Genomic DNA, 22,288 nt, shown 5'->3' with positions numbered 1-22,288 from the left:
GCACAGCGGCTCCCGACCCCGCGCGGCACGGGCGCCGGGGCAGCCCACCCTCCCACAGACGCCCCGGGCCCGTCCCGGGGCCGCCGGCTCTCCAGCGGCAGCGAGCAGCCGCTCTGGCCCGCCCGGAGGCCCCGGTGCCGCCGCCGGCCGCGTCCCCCGTCACTACGGCAACGGGCAGCCCGAACGCCCCCCCCGCTCCGCCCGCCTCCTGTAGCCTCGCGAGCCAATCCGGCCGGCCCGGCCACGAGCGGCGGCGGGGCTAGCCAATAGCTGCTGAGGGCGGGAAGGCGCGGCCGGTGGTTGGGCGGCGGCGGAGAGGGGCGGGCGCGGAGCGGCGGTAGCGTGCGTCATCGCTGCGCGCGCGCGCGCGCGCGGCGCTTGGCGGCTGGGGGCGGGCGCGGCCGCCGGTGGCGGTGCGCCGAGCGGGTCGGCGGGTCGGCTGTCCGGCGGAGGCGGGGGGCTGCGGGCTGCGGGAGCCGGGCCGCCGCCGTCCCCGCCCGCGCCCGGGTCTCCTGACGGTGGCCGTCCCTCTTCCCGCAAGGCCGCCGCCGCCATGAACCAGTTCAGCTTCGGGTCGGGCGCGGCGGGAGGCGGCTTCACTCTGGGCACGCCGAAGACGGCCGCCACCACGGCCACGACCGGCTTCTCCTTCTCCACGCCCGCCGCCTCGGGGGGCTTCAGCTTCGGGAGCGCGGCCCAGGCGCCTGCCGGCAGCCAGCCCGCCGGGCTCTTCTCCTTCAGCAGGCCGGGCGCTGCCGCGCAGCCGGCCAGCTTCAGCTTCGGGACGCCGGCCACGGCCACCGCGACTCCGGCAGCAAACGTGTTCCCGCTGGGGTGAGAGGCCCGGGGGTCGGCCGGAGCCGGGGTGGGCGCGTTGGCCTTGCGGAGCGGCCCCGGCCGCGGGGGAGCGCGAGTGGGTGATGCCCTCCTCGTTGCTTTGGAGGTGCTTTGCAAGCAGTTCTCAAGGGAGCGAACCTGTTGCTCCTGTGCCTTAGAGCCCCCGCTGTGCTGTAGCACATCCGGAAAAGCGTTCGGCGAGACCTGGTCCGTGTCGATGCCGACTTGGCGTTAAGACGGGCGAGGTGTTCCACGCTGCGCTCCGTAACGGGGGTACCGGTGCTTGCGTGAAGCGACGATAAAACTTTGCGCCCGAGCGCGAGATGTCGTGTCCTTTCTGATCCGAATCCGGAGCGCTCGGCCTGTTTCTTCAGCCAGGCGGGACCGTTTTGTCCTTAGGGAAGGCCGTAAGCTTTGAGGTGATTCGTCAGAACTACTGTTGTGTAAGAGGCTTGCCAGATGGGAGCAGTGGGAAGGGAGCTCAAGTGGGGACTAGCAGTAAAAGTTGAAAAAAATAGTCTTGTGTAGGGGAGGTGAAAAGGGTGCTTGGGAGCTGAGAGAATAAGCAACTCCGCTTACACTGCCAAAATGTCTTCTGGTGCCTGGATGGGTGGAGGGTAGTTAAGGTAGTCAGTATGAAGAGACTTAACAGAGGATCGCAGATGCCAGGAGCTGCAGTACGGTCTTCGTCAACATTGAAACGTAAGCCTGGTCAAGTGCACGCCGTTTTGCGAGGTGGTTTCTGCTGTCAGCAAATGGTCTGTAAGAAACTTGACTGGATGTACATGTCAAAGAGAGTGGCTACTTTTTCTTTTCTCTTTTCTTTTCTCTTTTCTTTTCTCTTTTCTTTTCTCTTTTCTTTTCTCTTTTCTCTTCTCTTTTCTCTTTTCTTTTCTCTTTTCTTTTCTCTTTTCTTTTCTCTTTTCTTTTCTCTTTTCTTTTCTCTTTTCTTTTCTCTTTTCTTTTCACTTTTCTTTTCACTTTTCTTTTCACTTTTCTTTTCACTTTTCTTTTCACTTTTCACTTTTCTTTCCTTCTCTAGGGCAAACGCACCAAAGTTAAACTTTGGAGGCAGCACTGCAACTCAGGCTACTGGAATCACAGGGGGCTTTGGATTTGGTAGCTCTGCACCAACCAGCGTGCCCTCAAGTCAAGCAGCAGCCCCTTCTGGCTTTGTGTTTGGATCTGCTGGCACCACCGCCACCACCGCCGCCACCACCGCTCAGTCTGGGACGACCGGAGGGTTTACTTTTTCCAGTGGTACCACAACTCAGGCCGGGACAGCCAGCTTCAACATCGGCACCGCAGCTGCGCAAGCAGCGCCCACAGGTTTGACCTTTGGAACAGCACCTGCAGCTGCTGCCACCACTGCTGCCACCTTAGGAGCTGCAACCCAGTCAACAACCCCCTTCAGCCTTGGGGGGCAGTCCTCTGGTGAGTGCCTGGGCTTGAAATGGCAGCTGTAGTCAGGAAGCCTGTTGTCACCGAGAGCAGCTGGGGATGGTGCGGAGGTTCTGCAGCCTCCTGCTTCTGGTGGTGTGAAATGAAGCGAGTGGCTGCCCATCCAGCGTCTTCAGTGATGAGTAACGATTGCTATTTAGCCTTTGGGTTTGGAGAGTGAGGCTGAAATAATTTTGCCAGTGTGCGTGGAAGCGCCAGCTGCATTTGAAGCGCTTTTAAAGTGTTTTTGGTGGGTTTGCTGGTGCAGAGGGAAAGGGCTGGGAGCGGTGGGGAGGGTGAGCCGCAGGATGTGCCCATCCCACTGTTCACCTCCCTGACGGCAGGAACCTGCGCCCTCCCGCAGAGTCTGGCAAAAGCTCAGTTTGCAGCTTTTGGTTTACTTGTTGGTGACAGTGCAGTCCTCGGAGGGAAGGTCATGAGCTCTGGGGTGAGGGTGATGTTCATCTGTGTTAGAATTGTTCTTGAAAGTCTTTTTAGGTAATGAGCTTTGTTAGCTCTAGTTCGTTTCCTGGCTAACGCGGAGTACTTGTTACATTGAATGTTAATGTTTTTCTGATACTCTTACTGCTTCTAACTTGACTGTCGCTGTGATCAGTGGAAACTACAGCGTCTCTGAAGTAAAAGGTCCGTCTTTTCCTTTTACTTATGCTACTTGTTCCAGGTCTAAACTTTGGGTCATTGCCGTCAACAGCAGCCACTAGTGCACCCACAGCAACGCTGACCGCTAGTACCAGCCAGGGACCCACTCTGTCCTTTGGAACCAAACTTGGAGGTAGGAAGTGATTCTGGGAAATAATTACTCAAGACTTTATGAATCTGCTGTCCTTCTGGGAATGGTTTTCTAACCCGGAGTCTGGAAATGGGCTACAGGCGCTTGTTACTGTGAATTTGCAATGGCCTCAGTAATCTGTGACAGGTCATACAGCTGTTGAACTTGGTATCCTGCATTTTTTATTGCGTCCCACGTGCCAAGTTCTGTTCTGTAGTTGTTGCTGGAGCGTAGCGGAAGGGAGCCACAGGTTTAAAGGGTACATTGGAAATTGGAAACGAGATAGAGCTGAGGGTGACTAAGAGGAGAAATAGTTTAAAATTCTTACATAAGCCCAATACACATCTGTAAAAAACCTGGTGTAGATGGGCAAATTTGTGTCCCATTCTCAGCATGATTCTTCTGAAGTGGGCGAGAGCTTGATGCAGTCTGGTTGTACAAGGTGGACGCTTTTTCTGTTTGTAGTACCATCCACAGCTGCTACAACTGCCTCTACCACCACAACCTCCATTCTCGGTTCAACGGGACCTACGCTGTTTGCGTCTATAGCGAGTTCTTCAGCACCGACGTCGTCTACCACCACGGGCCTCTCGCGTAAGACACAATATACAGCTTTTATCTGTTGCGGGCATAAATGAGCAGCGTGGTTGGTGCTGCCTGTCAGTAGTGGAGCTGCAGATGCTGGGGTGATATGGGAGAATTGAAAAGGCCAGCTCTTCTCGCTTCTCTTTGCCGCCTTCCTTCTTTGTGATTTCTGGCAAACTGTCTTCGGTGGTGAGGCACGGAGGGTTTTGTTCAAACCAAAGCACTCTTTAGATTCAGACTGGGCAAGCAGCATGGGTCAGTTTTAGCTGTATGTGATTTTTTTTGTTTCTCTGTCTGGGTAGCGTTGCCACAACTGAGCTTTCTAGTGATGTTTTAGCCGCTGTCTTCTCCAGACCCCAGTGCCTTGAGTCTGGTTGCATCTGCCTTTGACTCTTGCATTAGGTGTTGGCACTTCTTTAAGAACGGTGGTCTGTGACAGTGGAGATGCAGTGTGCTAAAAACAGGTATTCACACAGGTGTGTGTTTCCAAGTTCCTCTGGTAATAACTGGCAAGTTTCCTCTTGCAAAACTGTTTTCATGGCAGGAAATAGTGCCTGTTTTCCGATAGCTTTAAGGCAGTAGCCCAGGTTTGAAGATGGTCCTCACAGCTTTCTTTCTGAACCTGCAATGAGATGTTAACGCTTCAGTTTCCTTTGGTGATGGAGACTAGCTACAGTCAATGTTTACCAGAGCTAATGCAACTGTTCCATAGGTAATGCTGTCTGACACCTACCTCTGAAAATTTAGGCAGCTGCTCCCAAGGACCTTCACAAGCTTTATGTTAAAGCCGCACTGGTTACTTTTAACTGATCAGCTGCAATTTGTAGATGCCACATATACCAGCCTAACAGCTTGTGTTTTTAGTAGCTCTACAACGCTTGCACTGCTACTCGAGTTCCAAAGCTGACCTTAACCTTCGCGTTACAGAATGCTTTTAAGCTAATGGGCATTCTCTGTTTATGAGGATGTCTGAAACCTTGTTCTTAGATGATGATAGGTGGGTTGTTTCCAGGCAACCGAGATGTGACCGGCACGTTTCCTGTAGTATGTGCAACTGTATTGCTTTAGCAAGCAGGCTCATGCAGAGATTGCATTTCCTGCCTGCCCGTGTCCAGTACCCGTTGCTTATTTTAGCATTTGATAGCAGTTAAATGTTAGATGATTCAAAGTAGGTAAAGAGAAGTGACAGTAGCTTGGCACCTGGGTTGATCAAGCTTCCTGGAAGAAGCGCAGAGCATTCTGGCTATTTTATAGCTTCAGCCTGCCTTTTTCAGAGTTGCGTCTGGGTGATCCTTCACCTGAGCAGTGATCCTGGTTAATACAAGTAAAGAGCAGGTGGAGATGGGTGAGCAGGCAGGGTAGAGCTTTTCAAAGGGGCAATGTATTTAATGGGTTAGGCAAGCTCTTAATGTTGTCTTTGGTTTACAGTTGGTGCCCCTTCCACTGGGACAGCCAGTCTTGGAACGCTTGGGTTTGGATTAAAAGCTCCTGGAACAACAGCTGCCGCAACAAGCACTGCCACTAGTAAGAACTAGATGCTGAAATAACACAGTATTTCTTTCTGCGATCCTTCTTTTCCATCTCCCCAAGCGCACAGTTACTTATGACTTCTGAGAGCCTGTCCTCGGCGAAGGGACTTTAGGTGAAGGGAGGCCCGTAGGCTTTGATGTTCTAGTCTGGAGCAAGTAAAGTGAATAGCTTAGCTGCTCCTTCTCTAGCCTGCCTGTGTATGTGCAGAATTGCTCTAAGGAGTGAGGGCGAGGTGTCCTGATGGGGGAAGGGAGAGGCTAAAGACTCGCAGGGAGCATTAGGGAGAGATGTTCTATGTTTCAGTTCTGCCCCATTAATCTGTTTCTTCCATATCGTAAGTTTCAAAGTGTAGGATTTCATTAACTTTTCTCCAAAAACAAACAAAAACAACAACAACAAAAAGATTTAGATGTGTACTGTATTTAAGTGGCAACCCTCCTGTGAAAACCTGCAGTGGAATTTGCTGCTGCACAATGCTGGGATTCAGGGCTGAACATCCTTTTCCGGATGCAGTTATCGGTCAGTTTTCAGTGTAGTAACATGGATGCTGCTCAGCTCTCAAGGTCTTTCTAAAGCTTGTTTCTGGAGTGTCTGTGAAGAATTTGAGCTCAATGCCTTGAAGTGCTGTGTAAGTGGCTGCCAGTACCATGTGATAGATGCCCTTAGTTTTGTGAAAACATGGAAATGGCATGTCCTGCAAAGATGCGGGAGAGGAACTGGGTGTGCTGCTAGTTATTAGGCCTAATCTTAAAACACAAGGAGACTGAGAGGGGTGTGTGGTCTAGGGCTGTGTTTCTTTGAACAATGCCCCGGTGAAGTGCAGGTGAAGTGTTTATTGGATCTGTTCTCGATTTGTTAGATAGCAGAAGTGTCCTCTTCTGTGGTGTGACTTGCATCTCTTCCTTCAGGCACTACTTCTTCTGGCTTTGCTTTGAATCTTAAGCCATTAAGTACGACTGGTGCGATTGGAGCTGTGACTTCTACAGCTGCCATAACCACAACCACCACCACCAGGTGAGTGTTGTGTTATAACCAGCTATCTCCTGATTGGGGCAAGAGGCAGTATTAATGCTGGTATCTGGTGGAGGAAAGAGAAGTGAGTGTTGTCATGTTTATATTTTGGGTTTTGATCTTGTGTTCTGTACTGTCTCATGCTTCCTCTCAGTGCACCTCCAGTGATGACTTATGCCCAGCTGGAGAGTTTGATAAACAAGTGGAGTCTGGAACTGGAGGACCAAGAGAAACACTTTCTCCATCAAGCAACACAAGTTAATGCTTGGGATCGGATGCTGATAGAGAATGGAGAGAAGGTAAGGTGACATGCAGTGTAACCTGATTTTGCTTGCTCAGATCCTTAAAGGCCTTCAGTGTTAGAGATGCAGCAAGCCATTTAGTGGGACTTTCTACTTGTAAAAAAAAAAAAAAAAATAGATGTGAGTTTTATCTGGATGCTTGTAAAAGACTCACTGTATGTCTGTTCTGGCCTTTAGGCATGGAAGCTTGGAAATGTGTTCTGTGAGTTTACACTGTTAACTACACAAGTTATCTTAGGGTGGAGCTTTCAAAGCCAAACCTCCATTATTCAGTTTTTGGTTTGCAAATCTTTATGTAACTGTTTCTTGTTTCTAGTAGACATTTGTATGATGCTGGCTTTCTCAGTTCCACCACTCTTCTTTTATGAATTGAGTTTTGAATTTTCGTAGTATAATTAAGTGTCTTCTGTTTCCAGATTACTTCATTACACAGAGAAGTAGAGAAGGTGAAGCTTGATCAGAAGAGGTACGAAACTATGAACGCTTGAAATGATGCAAGAAAAGAAAGAAAATCTCCTTGGGTTGTGGTATGGCAGATGTAGAATGTATATAACCTCTAAGTTGAGTAGCTAACATTTTCTCTTTCCAGACTGGATCAGGAGCTAGACTTCATTCTGTCACAGCAGAAAGAGCTTGAAGACTTGTTGACCCCTCTGGAGGAGTCTGTGAAGGAACAGAGCGGGACTATCTACTTGCAGCATGCAGACGAAGAACGGGAGAGGACGTAAGACAAAGATCTGCTTGGAACATGTGATGAGCAGGCTAATGTGGTGATGATCAATCAGCAAGAAGTAGAGTTGGGATGCATGACAATATTGAACTCTCTATGGCCTTTTTCAAATATGTAATCCTGTTTTATGCACGGCAACTTAGATTTCACGCATTAGAAATAGGGGAATTGCGACGGGAAGCCCTTGAGCGAGCATGAAAAGCTCTTTGGATGTTGTTCTAATCAGCCGTCTGGGAAAAGGTTACTAATTTTGGCATAATCTCTAAAAATCAATGATTATTTAGCGATGGAAGTGATGAGAGCAGAATGTACTATGTGTGGCTCAGGCATCCTTGTAAGCCTTAAGTGTTGACTCGTAGCAGGCTAATTAAAAGGAGAGTTTGTCTGGTTCAAGAGATGGGAATCTTGAAGAATCTGGGCTAGCTGGTTCCTTCAGTTCTGACAGAACCTTCCAGAAAGCCCTCCACACTATTGCTTGTCTGTCTCCATGTTATCTATGAAGAGAGAAAGAGGTTAGGAGTTACTTCATCTGTGTGATAGAATGCCTCTCATAGTGCTGTTCCCACCTATCTGCCAGCCTTGGTTGAAAGGCGTGGAAGCTAATTCTGATTGCCCAAAGTTGGTGTGACTGGGAGCAGGTCTTCTGAAGTTTGCTTTAAATATTCTGACCTTGATTCCCGTGCGTTTTGCAGCTATAAACTGGCTGAAAACATAGATGCTCAGTTGAAGCACATGGCACAAGATCTGAAGGACATCATTGAGCACTTGAATACATCAGGAGGCCCAGCAGACACGAGTGACCCGGTAAATCCAAGCTTTATTCTGTTGTGCGTTGGTAAGAGACAAAGGACATTTAAACAGTTCTAACTCTTCATTTGTCCACTCGTGGATACTTCGCTGCCTGTAGTTTCAAGCTTGGAAGGGTATTTTGTTTTGTCCTTGGGTTGGTTCTCTTCTGGTAAAACTTGTGTTGTAACACAATACAAGCCAGCCTGACTCATGTACTTACTCTGCAGTTCTCTTAATGGTTTTCAAAGTATCTCATTCTGGTATGAACTCTGGTTATTTGCTTGTTGTCTAATTTTATGTAGATTACAACTTGTTTCTTTGCTTTGATATGGCTACCTGCTGCACCTCTTGCATCTTTCTTGAGGCAAAACTAATTTTTGTTCAGGCTGCCCTCCATAACTGCTGATTCTTTTTCCTTATACTACTTTTCTATGCTCATGAAAACAAGATCTGAATTACCATCTCTTTCTGATATGTATTAAATTGGTGTTGACACTCCTTCTGGCTTTACTGAGATGCTCTTATTCCGTAAAAATTTCCCATTTGTATTGGAGATGGAGGTTTTTTCCCATTCTTTTTAACTTTTGCCACCTCAAGCCTAAGGTGATTAATGTGGTGATTCCTAGGTCTGAACTGGAATAAGCCTAAGCCACAGGCGTATACTCTAAACCAGTCTGTTTTCCTGATGGTAAGGAGAAGAAAAGCAACAGAGTTGCTGCACAGACTTCCCTGGGATATTGGCTGCTAAGTTAGCGGACCTCTACATATGAGAAATTTGAATGCATCGTGTTCTAAAGGGACAGACAGGCAGGCTGTCTTTTACCGCGTTTAGTTTTTATGTAGTGTAACAAATGACTTGCTCCTTCTCTCTCTACTCAGCTTCAGCAGATCTGTAAAATTTTGAATGCGCACATGGATTCGCTGCAGTGGATTGAGCAGAACTCAGGTGAGAGTCATCTTGCATCTTTTGGGGAGTGTAAACAGAAAGCATGTAGCATGTGTGCAAGTGTGTTTTGAACGTAACTGAATTCCTGAAGGTCCCTGAGGAATCTTCTCCTCATCACCTTCATTGGTACAGTCCCTTCTGTGCTTGAATTCTCCTGATGTGCATTAAAGGCCTCTGCTGAGAAGTAATTCTGGGCAACTGCTAATGTTTTTCAAAAAAGCAGTGCTTGAAATGCATCAGTGCAAAGCAGAGGACTTGAAAACCTTATGCTTTGTTCTATCAGACTAAGGTTAAATATTTAAACTTCTAAAATGTTGTGGGGTTTCCCTTTGGAATAGGAAAATTGGTGAGGGTGTATGTGTTTAATGTTATCATCCTGCCCGCCACAACAGGAAAGCCACATGCAGGTAAGCCTGAGCAGCATGCATTTATCTGCAGGCATGGTAACTCTGGAGTCATGGTGTGGAAATTTCACAGTAGCAGTAACTTGAGATGTAGTGCAGAGCAGCAGATGCACTTGACAGTGAGAATTTGATAGTGTAGTTACTGTTGTTTCTTGTGTCAGATTTGTCCTTAACGAGTATACCATGGTGCCATACTGAAAACAAGCAGAAAAAAGGAACTTTTCTTGCAGGGAGTGCCTCCGTGTGAGGGATTCAAGAATTCTGCATTCCACAGGTTTTGATTTTAACTGATGTTAGCAGCCACACGGGGGCATGGCAGAATAAAGCAGTGCTGCTCTCACCAGCACCAAATTGCACTGTCTGGCTGCAGTGCTGTGAAAGTGCTTACACCTGGTGTACTACTTGGGTGAAGGCAGGCATACTGCTATCCAAGTTTAACTAGTAGTATTGGCTTAGGTCAGGATTTAATTTGGCTTTTTCTTCCGGAACATAGGTGCTAACTTCAGGCGTGTTTGCAATGCGGTATTGGAAAATCTGGTGCAGCTCCTGTGGCATCAGAATTCTGACTTTACAGAATGTGTGTGAAAATGGCAACCTGTTTCCTTTAAATTTTCCTAGAAGGGAGACCCATTTTTTTCCTCTGTCATTCAGTACTGAAGAAATTGTCTTATCAGTTAATAACGATTCATTCTCTTTGCTGGGAAATCTACATCTAAAGAAACAGTTCCTCTTCAGTTCACCTTCAAACAAGAAAGAGGCAGTAAGCAGTTTTTAAAAAAGGTTAATGTACCTCTCTGTTTCCGTGGGGTCCTTAGCAAGGAGAAGAATTCCTGTTACTACTATGTACGTAAAAGTGGTCCAGTGGGAAAACGATGCAATTTTGAAGTAAGCCTTCACATAGCCCTTGCCATCAGTAAATTGAGTAGGCCTGCGAAGAACACATTCCTTAACATTCTTTTTCTATATAAAAAAAACCAACAACAACCTGCAAAGCAAAACTAGGACATCTGTGCTGTAGGTAATGTTACCAGTTTTGCTTCCTGTGGGATACCTCCAGCAGTGTTTCACAACAGCCAGTGATCTTTCCTAGGCATACACATACACAGTGGCTGTAAACGTGTCTAACTTGATAAACAATTATGTGCAAATGTTCACCTACTGTGCCACAATTAAATAGACTTGCTGAACAAGGATGTGGGATGGTGCTGCTTCCACAAGTGAAAGGAGTGTTTGGACACAAAGCCTTGTTCTGACCTTCTGCCTCTTCCTGAGAGAACCAGAAAGTCTTCGTTTCGTAGTGACAACTGAATTCTGAGTTGGGCGAGGGAGATCTGTGAGACAGTGAAGCAGACTGCCATTTTATGCCATAATTATTTTTGCACGGTGAATTTTTGAAAAGTGACAAACTGAAGTGTGTTGCTTAGTGTGTTACTGGAAGATTCTGGGTTTGGCGTGCTGTACGAGATAAAACCTGACCTCGACTGTCTATCTCCAAGCCACAGGCTGACATAACGTTGTAGCGCTGTTGAATAGCTTCTGATAAGCTTTCATGGAATGAAATCAGAAACTGCTTTAGCTTGTGCCAAGAGTTTTTGTGTATTGCGATGCCTGCTGCATTCAAAGCTGGTGATCAATCAGTGGCTTACGTATTTCCAAATCAGTGATCTGCAAATAACAGATGATGTGTGTTGTGGCTGCAAGTGCTCCGCAGCTCTTCTGTGCGATTGCACTGTCTTTTGTGTATTTACAGTTAAAAACTTGTTATGGCTGTGTGATAATGCTGCAAGAAAATATGAATATACTTCTAACTGATTGTGTGGTTCACCTGTAGCGTGGGTAATTCAAAGCGAGTATAGCGGGGGGTGGGTAGGGGAAGCTGGTTTATAGAGCCATTGCTTTCCCTCAAGCTGCAGACCAAGTGGTTCCTGTTCAGGGAGGGTTTGCTCTGCACTCTGATGCAGTGCCCTGAAACTACAACAAACTGGCATGGCAAACAGTGTCAACGATATGTCCCAGGATTCTTCCGATTCTGCCTGCAAGTCCCTGAATGCCTCAGAATACTTTTTAGACAATGTTCTTTCTTTGCCTTGGAGTGTTAGCAGTGCTTTGTGTTGGGTTTTCATCCTGCTTTGTGCGCTGTGAAATCTGAGTGACTGTCAAAGTTTAAAATGTTTTTCTTTCTCCTTCTGCAGGCTGAACTGTGTAGGTTGTGTTTTAGGGTGATTGTAAGATTAACCCCTTGTGTCTCCCACAGCCGTGTTGCAGAGGAAGGTAGAAGAGGTGACAAAGGTTTGCGAGAGCCGCCGCAAGGAGCAAGAGCGTAGTTTTCGGATCACGTTTGATTGAGTGACTCAAAGTTTAAAGGATTAACCTAAGATCTCCACAGAAAACGGAGGTTGTCGGGGACGTAGGTCTCCAATCATGACCTGGGTTTGTTTCTTTTCTTGCAATAAAATTTGTTGCTTGTTCCGAAGCAGTCTTTGCAGTGTCTGACCGGAATTCACCCGCTGCAGTCTGAGAGACCGCATGAAGTTTGTGCTGAAAGTATGTGCTGTGTGTGTCTCTGTTCTTCGTAACTGCATGCAGACTGGCGAGATATACAAATGCTGCCCTTGAGGGATTTAAGCAGTATGTGACTCCGCGGCTGTGCTCTCCAGTACTTGAATGTAACTGGACTGTGTTCAGTTGGGACTTCATAAGCTTGTACTCGGGTCCTTACAGAGGTGGTTTAATGAAGAGCTGTCCTCAGAAGGAGCTGCAGCAGCCGGAGAGACTCCAATTCCTCCTGTCACTAGCTGGAGTTTGTGTTTAAATTGGGTATGCTTCCACTTCTGAAAGTGGGCCTTGTTTTCTGTACTTTTGGCAAGAAACTGCTGTTGTGCTGGTACCTGTAAGGAGAATTTCTACGCAATTAAAAATTGGTAGATGTGCCAGTAGAAAAATGGTACTTGTGTGGTGATTTGGCATAGCGCAGCTTGTGCAGTCGCAGGGGTGCAGGAAAGAACGAGGTCAGCGAGTCTGCTGCGAGGACTGTTTAAGAGGCAGAGTCCCATCGCTGCTTTTTGATCAAGTGTGATTACAATGCACGTTCCGATGCATCTTCACTAATAGAGGGAAGTGAATGATCACGTATGTCACTGAACTGCCCTCATACTCAGTTCTCCTCTGCGGTTTATGCTTCCGTTCTGCAAAATGCTGAAGGGGTGCGAATAGTGTGTAATGGGCTTTTGTTCATGTTTCCCGTTCTCTGCCTGCACCCCATCTGCCTTGTGTTCTATATCGTCCCCTGGAAGCGAGGGCGGCAGGGCTGGCTTACTGGAGCCATTTACTGGCTTTAAGGTGAGTCGAAACTTGTCAGTTGCTCGCTGACTTTTCCTGCGTGTGGGCTTGATGGGCTGTAAAGGAGCGGGAGGGGAGTCTCACACGCTGCGGAGCAGGGTGTTGAGGGACGCGTGGGAACGCGCTGCCCGGGGCTCCGGGCCGTTCGCTGTGGGGTTTCGCCTGGGAGCCAGCCGTTTGCCCGCCTCAGCCGCTGGCCGCTGCCAGGAGCAACCGCCTTTTAACCGGGAGGCCTGCAGGGAACCGGAGGGCGGCCGGGCCGGACCGGGCCCGCCCCGCGGCTCGGCGGGGGCCCGCTCCAGCTCTCGGTCCCGCTCCCGCTCGGCCCCGCCGCGCTCCGCCTCCCAGCGGCCCCTGCGCCGCGGCCGGGCGGCGCTCGCGGGCGCTGCTGGGGGTTGGAGTCGCGGGCGGCGGCGAAGGCCGGGGGCGGCCGCGGCCATGCGGAGGTGAGCGGGGCGGGCAGCGGGGAGGGCCGCCGCCTCGGGGGGCGAGCGGGGCGGGCAGCGGGGAGGGCCGCCGCCTCGGGGGGGTGAGCGGGGCCGCGCTCCGCCGGCTCCGGGCGAGGTTTCCTCCGGTTTTGGGACAGCCCGCGTGGGGCTCGCCTCAGACCTTCCTGCGGGTGACAGCACGGCCCGGGGATTCGTCCGGCGCCTCGCCGGGCACGACGTTCCTGTGGGGACGGCGACGCCTCGGAAGGCTGCTTTTTGGGGGGTCCGCCGGGGGCGTCAAACCCTCCCGGAGCTGCCGTGGTCCCAAAAGCGGCAGCGAGACCTTTCGGCTGGAGCTGGGCCGCGTGCCCGCCCCTCGCCGGTGCAGCGTCGGCCCAGAACGGCTTCCCGGGACGGGCGTGGGCGTCCCCTGCCAGCCCACGCAGCGGCTGAGCCGAGCTGGTGCCAGTGGTCCGGTCCTGCGGCAGCCAAGGGCTCGGCAGAAGCCCACGCTGAAGCAGCGGCGTTTGCAAAAGAGGGGTCAGCCGGGCCCCCGCTGCTATGCCAAAACGCGCGCTGTCTGCGGGGTGACGATGGATGTGGTGTCCGTCTGTCTGTCTGCGTGGAAACAGGTGACCCCAGGAAGGAAAAAGAGAGCTTTCCGTAGAGTGCTGCTCAAATTCACTGTTTCTCTTTGCCCTCGCAGTTTTCTTTCTTTCTTGGCTCATTTGAAACTAGCAGTGTCTATTTAGAGACTGATACAAAACAGCTTTCCAGCAATCAAAATAAGATTGCATGTGATTTAAAAAAAACCCCAAAACACCAAACAACCTCCCTGGGGTATTTTTAATGTTCTCAAAGCAGTCCCAAATCTGTTGGTTTTTCTAGTTAACATTAGTGGGAGCTTTGGTCAGGTAGTTTTCATTCCTTGTTGTGCTTTAAATCCTGTAAAAACAGTCAAGGAGGTAGAGAGGCTGTAGCAGTGGTGCGTTTTGAGCAGTGTTTTCCCTGTTGCCTTACTGACCACCTCTGTGCTGTGCATGTGTGCCTCAGGGTCAATAGCAGCCTGTCCAGCGATGAGCTCCTCCTAGAAGACTTGGAGACGGAAGGAGAGAGGCAGCTGAAGAGCCTCCTTCACCACCAGCTCGATACCACTGCTTCCATCGAGCAGTAAGTCCTGGTCTGGCCCCTTGGAGGGTTGCCAAAGCGGCTGGTGAGCAGACTCTGGCCGTGTTAGGGGCAGCAGCAGCGTTGCCTCGCTGGGGCCTACTCCTTGGGGAGATGTTTGGCGCAGGCTGTTGTTGTGCCGTGCAGACCTTTGCTGTGTCTCCTGCTCAGGCACCCCAGCAGGAGATAAGCACTCCTTGTCTCCTGGAGCAAACGCTGGCTGTAACTTATTTTCACCTGTTAGGTGAAAATAACCCATGTGCCTGGGCCAGACACAGGGGTGAGTTTCTAGGCTAGAGAGCTCCTCCCCACCAGGCTGGCCTGTGTTTGCACCTGCAGGGTGTTTGGTGTTACAGTGTCATGACGTGCCTCCTGCCTGTGTTGGGACAGCTTCCTGCCCTGTGGGATCTCGTGGGCTTGGAAAAGGGTCAGGAGAGTGTGGCTCAGCCATGTTTTGGAAACACTGCTTCTCTGCCTACATGCAGCAGGACCAAGCATGGTTGGGGGGAGAGGCCAGCCCGCTCCTGTTCCCCTAGTTTCTCAGTGCTAAGTGGTTTCTGCTGTTCTGTTGCTTTGGGTTACAGGTGCAAGTCAAAGCGGAGATGCTTCGCCCCTGCAGCTTTTTACAAGCCTTTTGGGGAAGAGGCTGCGGGGGCTTTGACCTTGTCGCAGTTCCAGGCCCTGCAGGAGAGCAACAAAGAAACTGCCTCACTCCGGGAACTGGGGCTTTCCGACTCAGAGATCCTGCTCTGGAAGAACCGGGCTTCAACAGGGAAGGTAGGCATTCTCTGCTCTGATGTGACATGGCCAAGTCCCTCTAACCCCATGGCCTGTGGCACCCTGGTAGAAAATTCAAGTCCTTTGTAAGCCCTCTGGTAAAGAATGGCCGCTCCATGTATCTCTTGCCTTTAGGCCAGCATGATCCCGCATTTCTTCTGGCCTGTTTTCTTTGGTGGACTGGTTTGTGCTCACAGCTGTCACGGAGAGAAGAGTTGGTCCTTTGGAACACAGCAGGACCTGACTATATTCCTGCCTCTGTCTTGATGGTCTCAGGCAAATAATTTCACCTGTTTATACCTGTGTAAGAAGGATTTAAAGGCTGGAGGAGAAAAAGGAGGAAACATTTCAAAGCGCCTCAACCTCCATCTTTCTGTATTCTGACATCTTCCTGGACCCCATGGCTGGCTTGGGATAGCTGTCTGTAGGAAGGGTTTTGTACATTCTCCTCAGGGGCTTGCAGATGTTTCGGGGACTTGAAACAGCCAAGTAAAAATAGCAGTGCAGAGCTGTTAAACCAAGTGTGTGATTGCAATTATGTTCTCCTCTTTGGGTGCAGTTTGCAGCAGAGCAGTGCAAAAGCAGGTTTCTCCTCTTCCCCTACCTTCACCTTTTTTTTCACGTTCCAGAGACAAGGGGCTTTCTGGGTTGTCCTGTGTCAGGTGCACTGGAGTGTCCTACTCTTAATTTGGTAAACCAGAAGGTGCAAAACAGGACTTGGGCTGACCCTTGGCTTCCCTTTGTCTCCTCCTCTTACTGAGCAATAGCTGTGTGCAGGAGGAAGCCGACTGTGGTAGTCGTGGGTTTGCATCTTGTCAGCTGAAGTCATTACTTGCTTTGCTGTTTAAATGCAAACCCAGCCCTGGTGTGGCCTGTATTAAAGCTTGGTTTAGAGAGGGGTGGTGTTAGTTTAAGAATGAAAATTAATGTAAATAGTACTAGCTGTTGTATTTGGTATGAAATCAGTTCTGGGATGTTTAGAAATAAAGATTAGCATGGAAAACACTACTCTGACAGAAAGAACCAGTGACATTAGGGTACACCTTCTACAGCTTGTGAGAGAAGAAGAATATTTAGAGAGAAAGCCCAAGTCAGGTAGCGATGTGCAGCTTTGTATGCGGAGGCACTGAGTGAAAGATTCCACCAAGGAGGAATCAGCTGAAACAGAAAGGACTTCAGATTACCCGTGGAGCTCTTGGCAAAGTACTGAGCGCAGGCTTCTGTTATTTTCAGCTGCTAGGTTGCAGCTTTTTTGAAAACAAAGTGCTACAAATGATTTCCCAGAATTGGTCTTCCATATAAACAGCCTTTTGTGCCCCAGGGAAGCCATGAAATGGTGAATGGAAGCTGTGCAGATGTGGGCCCATGCAGTCAGGCGGGAAGGGAGAGGTACTCATGGGAGCGTCTTTGTTAGATTGTGCTCAGTGTAGGGAGAAAAGCTAGTTTCTTGCCTGAGGCAGAAGGATCTGCCACAGTAATTCTTGAACTGAATTTGAGGAAAGAAAATCCACCTACAGCCCCATAAAAGTGTGTTCTCTGGATTCTGATAGAGGTGGATGGGGGAACAGAAATGCCCGTCCAGAAGTTGGGGTATGTCTCTGTGCTTTGGCAGCACAAGTCTGGTGAATCTTAGCAGTGTCCCGGCCCTGTGCAGTGAGGTTTATTTATACAGGAACGCTCACTTGTAGCCAGGTTAGCTATGAGGTCTGTGCTGCAGTAGCTGGGTGGTTTCTGGGAGCTGGCTCATGTGAAGCTGGTCAGGTGTTTAGTCCTCAGCATAAACCTACCCTCAGGTGCCAAACAGCAGCTTGGGGTCCACTTTTCAGCAAATAAGGTTCTCTCACTGACACCAGGGTCATAGACCAAAAGCTTGGTGGAAACTTGAGCTCAAGGATGCTATAGGCATGTCAAAAGAAACTCTAAAGGTTGTTTGTGCAGTTACTGTAGGTGGCTGTCGTGGTTTAAGCCCAGCTGGCAGCAAAGCACCGCAAGGCCGCTTGCTCATTCCTCCCCCCCATGGGATGGGGAGGAGAAAATACAAAGAAAAGCTTGTGGGTTGACACAATCACCAATTATGGTCATGGGTGAAAACCAGACCATTTTGTTTTTTGTGGAAAAAAACAAAATAAATTTAATTTACTACAAATCAAAACAAGCATAATGAGAAGTAAAACCAAATCTTAAAACACCTTCCCCCCTCCTTCCTGGCTCAACTGCACTCCGATTTTCTCTACCTTCTCCCCCGCAGCAGCACAGGGGGACAGGGAATGGGGGTTGGAGTCAGTTCATCACACGTTGTCTCTGCTGCTCCTTCCTCCTCAGGGGCAGGACTCCTCACTCTTCCCCTGCTCCGGTGTGGAGTCTCTGCCACAGGAGACAGTCCTCCATGAACTCCTCCAACGTGAGTCCTTCCCACAGGCTGCAGTTCTTCATGAACTGCTCCAGTGTGGGTCCTTTCTGCGGGCTGATATTCAGTCACAGGCTGCTCCAGCGCGGGCTCTCCCACGGAGTCCTGGCTATCTTTGGGGGCATCCATCCCCCTGCTCTGGTGTGGGCTCCTCCCCGGGCTGCAGGTGGGCATCTGCTCCCCCATTCCCTTCCATGAGCTGGGGGTGGGGGACAGCCTGCCGTCTCACCACGGGCTGCAGGGGCATCCCTTCCTCCCCAACTCCTCCTCCCCTCTTTCTTCACTGACCTCGGTGTCTGCAGAGGTGTTCCTCTCACATTCCAATACCCCTACTTACTGCAGGTTCCCCTTCTTAAATCTGTTCTCCCAGAGGCACTACCAGCATCGCTGATGGGCTCAGCCTTGGCCAGTGGTGGATCCGACTTTGAGCCAAGGAAGCTTCTAGCAGCTTCTCACAGCAGCCACCCCTGCAGCCCCTCCCCCACTTACCAAAACCCTGCCACACAAACCCAAAACAGTGGCCTTAGAAAATGGCTATAGCTGGCAGAGACAGGGACTTCTGGGACAGAGGGACACAGGTGCCATCAGACAGTGAGGCCAGGGAAAGGAAAGCAGCACAGAAAGGTCAGGAGAAAGGGGCTGTTTCTCCACTTCTCTCAAGAGCTGAGGATTGGTGAGTGGTTGTATTTCTGTTCTACCCTTGCAGTAACAGGACCTCTTGGTGACCTGCTCTTTGCGGGGTGGTTCCTAATTGCACCCACTCCAGGGCTGGAGGATGTGAAGTTTGACTACTGGCTGAGTCTCTGAAAAGGAGGCATGTGCTGTATCTGAGCAAAGCTGTGCCTGTCTTCCAGGGCTCTGGGCTGGGAGCAGCCCCGGAGGCCATGCAGGACCGACTCCATGCCATCCAGGAGAAGATGGAAGAGCGTCAGCGCATACTCGCTCTGCCCCAGAGGTTTGCTGGCAGCAAGCAGCTGAGCCGGCGGGAGATGGAGATTGAAAATGCCCTCTTTCAGGGAACAGACCGCCACTCCTTCCTCCGTGCGCTCTACCACGAAGGTTTGTGGGCTCAAGGCTGTTCCTGCCTTTGCTTCAGCACAGAGAGCTGGGGTGTGTGGGAGTCTAACACATTTCTGTCTGGCCTTTTGTCCCTGAAGACATGGTTCTGTTTTGGCACTGTGTGGGAGAAGATATTTTCCTCTCTTACACGAGCCAACAGAGAGTGGGCTTTCTGAAGGGTTTAATATAGAGGCTTGTAAAGTCCATCTCTGTTTGGAGAGCATGGATCTCGTTGATGTGCTGTATGTACTGCAGAGCCCAGCTCAGTATGTGGAAGAGCAGCTGGGATTATGCTTTGGTAGAGCCCATAGGTCTCCACTGAGCTGCACCAAGTGACACGAGGTGTCTGTGTGGGGCTACAGATTGTCCCTTCCCTGATTTAACTGCAGTCTAACAAGAGTGGGAGGGAAGCAAAGACACAGAGCAGGAAGGAGTAGGAGTGACTTCTTAAAGGCTCCTCCCAGTAGCCGAAGTGGAATTGGAGCCCAGTTGCTGATTCCCAGTACCGTGTCCACAGGATGACAGCACTTCTTGCCCCAGCAGTGTTGTCCCTGAGCCTGTGGCTTAATGTGACTTTTCTGGATGGAGAGTCAAGTGTAGTCCAGAGATGGCAAAAACTGTTCCAATCTGCTTTAGCTGGATAACATGTGGGCATGAAGCTCCAGGCCAGACTGATTTTTGTAAGACAGTATTAAATAGAAGATGAGGAGGAACTTCTAAACTCCTAACTCCTAAAACACCACTTTGATCAGTGTTGATGCTGTTCAGGCTATAATGTCCAGCTGACCCAGCATCCTCTGGCCTCTGCTTCCTCCTTTAGTGTTAGTGTTCTAGCATTTAGCAAAACCAAGAGGTAGCAAGGTTGAGGCTTGTAGACTGGGAGATTGCCCTCTCACTTCTGTCGTCATTTCCATTAAATAGAGTAAAGGAGTTATCATTGGTCAGTCCATGCCATGGACCTTCTTTAAACCCAGGAGTTTAATCTGATGTCCCTGGAAGCAAAAAGTTTTTATTCCATGTAGTGGTGTAGAAAGGCAGCATGGAACATCCTGGCCCTGCATGCAGGATGAGGAAGTTGTGTTGAAGGAGTCACTAGGATGTGCTGAAATGTGGCTGCGGATATGCTTGCGAGGACATCTCTGGGAGAAATGCGCTCTGTACAAAGCATTGGTGGAGCTGCTGCTCTCTGCAGGTTCATCCTGAGCTGGGACACCAGCACTTGCTGGCTGCTGGGGCTGTTCTTGTTTTAAATAACCTGCAGGGCCTGGTTGGCAGATGCATGGAGGCTGGGTTGGAACAGGGTTTCTCCTGTGTCTCTTCCTGCAGTGTGTGCTTTTTCTAGGTTCTTGGTGGTAGTCACATTACCGTGTTTCTCCATTGTGGATTAGATGACACTCAGAAGAGGGTAACAGATGATAAGGACCCCATGGTCCACCTGGAGAGTGTTTGCCAAGAGCTGCTGAGCAAGAAGTGGCCTGAAGAAGTCCAGCCTACCAAGAATGACCCATGCTTGTGCCCTTCCCTGGCTCCTCAGGGGCCTGTGGCTGAGGAGTCATCGCTTCCAGACCAGGAAGAACAGGCAAGAAGTCCCAGTCTTCCTGCAACAAGGCCCCACCATTCCCCTCCAAGTCCTGTGGTTATCAAAGAGCCTGTAGAGTTTGTCCCAGAAGAGGAGATCTGCAAAAACCGTCTCTCAGAGGAAGAACTCCAGAAAATACCCAGGTTCTCGTCCTACCATCCTGGGGAGCCCAACAAGGTACACTGAGATGAACCGGGATTTCTTCTTCCTCACGAGCATGCCCTGAAACTGCTTCAGCAGGCAAAGGCTCCTCTTTGCTGTTGCCTGGAGGGTGCTTGGTTGATCCTTCCCCAGCCAACGAAGAGCAGCCTCCACTCTGGGAGGGAAGGGGTACTTTTGGCTCTAGTGGGATGTTGCCCAGGCTGGGCAACTTGCAACTGACAAGTACTTCAGACCTCAGCCCTTCCTGGCTTTGGCAGGTCATTAGTCAAGATGTGCTCTCCCTGTTTGGGCCTGACTGAGACCAGCTGTGACTTTACTCAAACTGTGTTTAACTGGCAGCTGGAGCTTGTTGCGTTTTATAAATAACTGGAGCTATCAGCACATGGCGCAGGCAAGCATGATCATGCCTTGAGTCCAGAGCTGCCTTTCGCCGTACATCCACATGTCTTCCAAACTCCACCATTAGCATGTGGGTAGAAGGGCTCTGAGATGGCAGAGGGACTGAACTATTTCATACCTTTGAGGTGTACGGACTTGGGACCAGGCTGAAAGGTGTATGTTAGCATGGCACAGGCCAGCTGACCCTCTGTGTCTCTGGAACAGGTGCTGTATTTGAAGAACCTGGGCCCTCGAGTGACAGTGAAGGACCTAGTGTCCTTGTTTGCTCGGTTCCAGAAGGAGGACAGCCCACCGATCCAGTTCCGCCTCCTGAGTGGTCGGATGAGGGGTCAGGCTTTCATCACCTTCCCTGGTGAGTTGCTGCCTCATACCTCTCAGTTCTTCCCCAACTCACAAAGGTGCCACATCTTCCTGCAGAACACTGGGCTGGCACCAAGCCTGCTCTCCAAGGAGAAGGAGGGGAGTTCACTCCCTCTTCTTCCTATCACGTCATAATCTTTTGCCTGGATTGGAAGAGGATTAATCAAAACAGAAGGGATGCAGTCTGTTACGTGCTGTATTTATATTCAGCATGTCACTCTGGCTGGAGGATCCCAGTGCTGCACTGTATTGCGCTGCAGGCTGAGGGTCCATGAGCCGGGAACATCTGTGTGAACACCATGTGTCTGTGCCAGAACTTGCCATGTGACCTGCACCCATTTTGCTCTCTTGTTGCAGATATTCAGTCAGCCCAGGATGCCATGCTGTTGGTGAATGGGTACAATCTGCAGGGGAAGCCTCTGGTGATTGAATTTGGGAAGAGCAAGGGGCATTCAACAGATGCTGACTCTGCCATCCCCTGCTCCTCTGCTGGAGAGAACCTCCCTGCCAAGTAAGGGATGGATAACCGGGAACGTTGTGCATTTGCGTGGGCCATGGGAACTCCTTGGTTGTAACTGGGACAGTGAAGGACTTTTGGGAGTTAACATGCAGGTTCATAAATCTCAAAGTGGGGAAGAGAGCGAGCTGGGGACTAGGCTCTTCCTTGAGAGAGATGGGCACTGTCTTTAAACTGTTGGGGTGTACTGGCTTTTTCTTCCTATTCTACGTGTGTGTCTGCCTTCTCAGCCCTTTATGGCAAGGAGGGAGGGAGGAAGCTCTGTAAATAAATGTATTTATTATGGTATTGCCTTAGTGTGTGTTTATTCAACTTTGTCCTCTGCAAGTCTTCTAGAACCAAGTGTGCTGCACTCTGCTGATGCAGGACTGTGTCAGCGGAGTTCAGTCCTGGCCTCTGTGCTGGGAGTGGTAGTACCTGACTGGTGCAAGGACTGGTGGGGCTGCTGCCCCGTCTCTGGTGGCAGCAGGTATGTTGCTTTAGGACAAGAAAAAAGGCTGCCCCTTTTCTTCCAGACATTTTGGCTGCACAGGTATCTAATTACACAGGTCTTTTATGATTGCAAGTATGTCTTGGCTCCTCACTGTTGATCCCCATAAAGCCCTGTGGTGTGGAGGATGGTTGTTCTGGTGGGGTACCATTGTGGTAGACGCAATGGTTTATCTGCTGACCTGTTTTAGCGCTTTTGGTGAACAAGGCAAGCTAATGCCATATGCTTCCCACAGTATCC

At 50.1% G+C, this 22,288-nt stretch overlaps 2 protein-coding genes across 3 annotated transcripts; both read left to right on the top strand.

Annotated features, from left to right (window-relative positions):
• The first annotated feature begins 362 nt into the window (after positions 1–362).
• LOC142043099 (nuclear pore glycoprotein p62-like) lies at positions 363–12,306 on the top strand. 2 transcript variants are annotated; one of them, XM_075053832.1, is made up of 13 exons: positions 363–834; positions 1,880–2,271; positions 2,960–3,070; positions 3,533–3,661; positions 5,081–5,176; positions 6,091–6,196; positions 6,348–6,492; positions 6,912–6,961; positions 7,085–7,219; positions 7,918–8,029; positions 8,894–8,960; positions 9,299–9,367; positions 11,619–12,306. In XM_075053832.1, the coding sequence occupies exons 1-13, from the start codon at positions 554–556 to the stop codon at positions 11,708–11,710; spliced, it is 1,785 nt and encodes a 594-aa protein (XP_074909933.1). In that variant the 5' UTR covers positions 363–553; the 3' UTR covers positions 11,711–12,306. The 2 variants fall into 2 exon arrangements, with proteins under 2 accessions (XP_074909933.1, XP_074909934.1); XM_075053833.1 differs by lacking the exon at positions 9,299–9,367.
• A 728-nt stretch (positions 12,307–13,034) lies between these two features.
• On the top strand, positions 13,035–21,846 carry RBM41 (RNA binding motif protein 41). The gene is made up of 7 exons (XM_075054043.1): positions 13,035–13,149; positions 14,185–14,301; positions 14,883–15,075; positions 18,337–18,541; positions 19,930–20,297; positions 20,886–21,033; positions 21,399–21,846. Exons 1-7 carry the CDS (start codon positions 13,142–13,144, stop codon positions 21,554–21,556), a joined length of 1,197 nt encoding a protein of 398 aa, XP_074910144.1. The 5' UTR covers positions 13,035–13,141; the 3' UTR covers positions 21,557–21,846.
• The last annotated feature ends 442 nt before the right edge of the window (positions 21,847–22,288 follow it).

This window comes from Buteo buteo, chromosome 22, assembly GCF_964188355.1.
Source record: "Buteo buteo chromosome 22, bButBut1.hap1.1, whole genome shotgun sequence".
NCBI lineage: Eukaryota > Metazoa > Chordata > Aves > Accipitriformes > Accipitridae > Buteo > Buteo buteo.
The sequence above is the reverse complement of the archived record's forward strand: the minus strand, read 5'-3'. Positions and strand labels throughout refer to the sequence as shown.

Coding starts and splice junctions, on each gene's coding strand:
- LOC142043099 (XM_075053832.1), top strand. CDS start 554: ATGAACCAGTTCAGCTTCGGGTCGGGCGCGGCGGGAGGCGGCTTCACT. Junction 6,197..6,347: donor ACCACAACCACCACCACCAG/GTGAGTGTTGTG, acceptor GCTTCCTCTCAG/TGCACCTCCAGTGATGACTT. Junction 6,962..7,084: donor GTGAAGCTTGATCAGAAGAG/GTACGAAACTAT, acceptor TTCTCTTTCCAG/ACTGGATCAGGAGCTAGACT.
- RBM41 (XM_075054043.1), top strand. Junction 18,542..19,929: donor CCGTGCGCTCTACCACGAAG/GTTTGTGGGCTC, acceptor ATTGTGGATTAG/ATGACACTCAGAAGAGGGTA. Junction 20,298..20,885: donor ATCCTGGGGAGCCCAACAAG/GTACACTGAGAT, acceptor TCTCTGGAACAG/GTGCTGTATTTGAAGAACCT.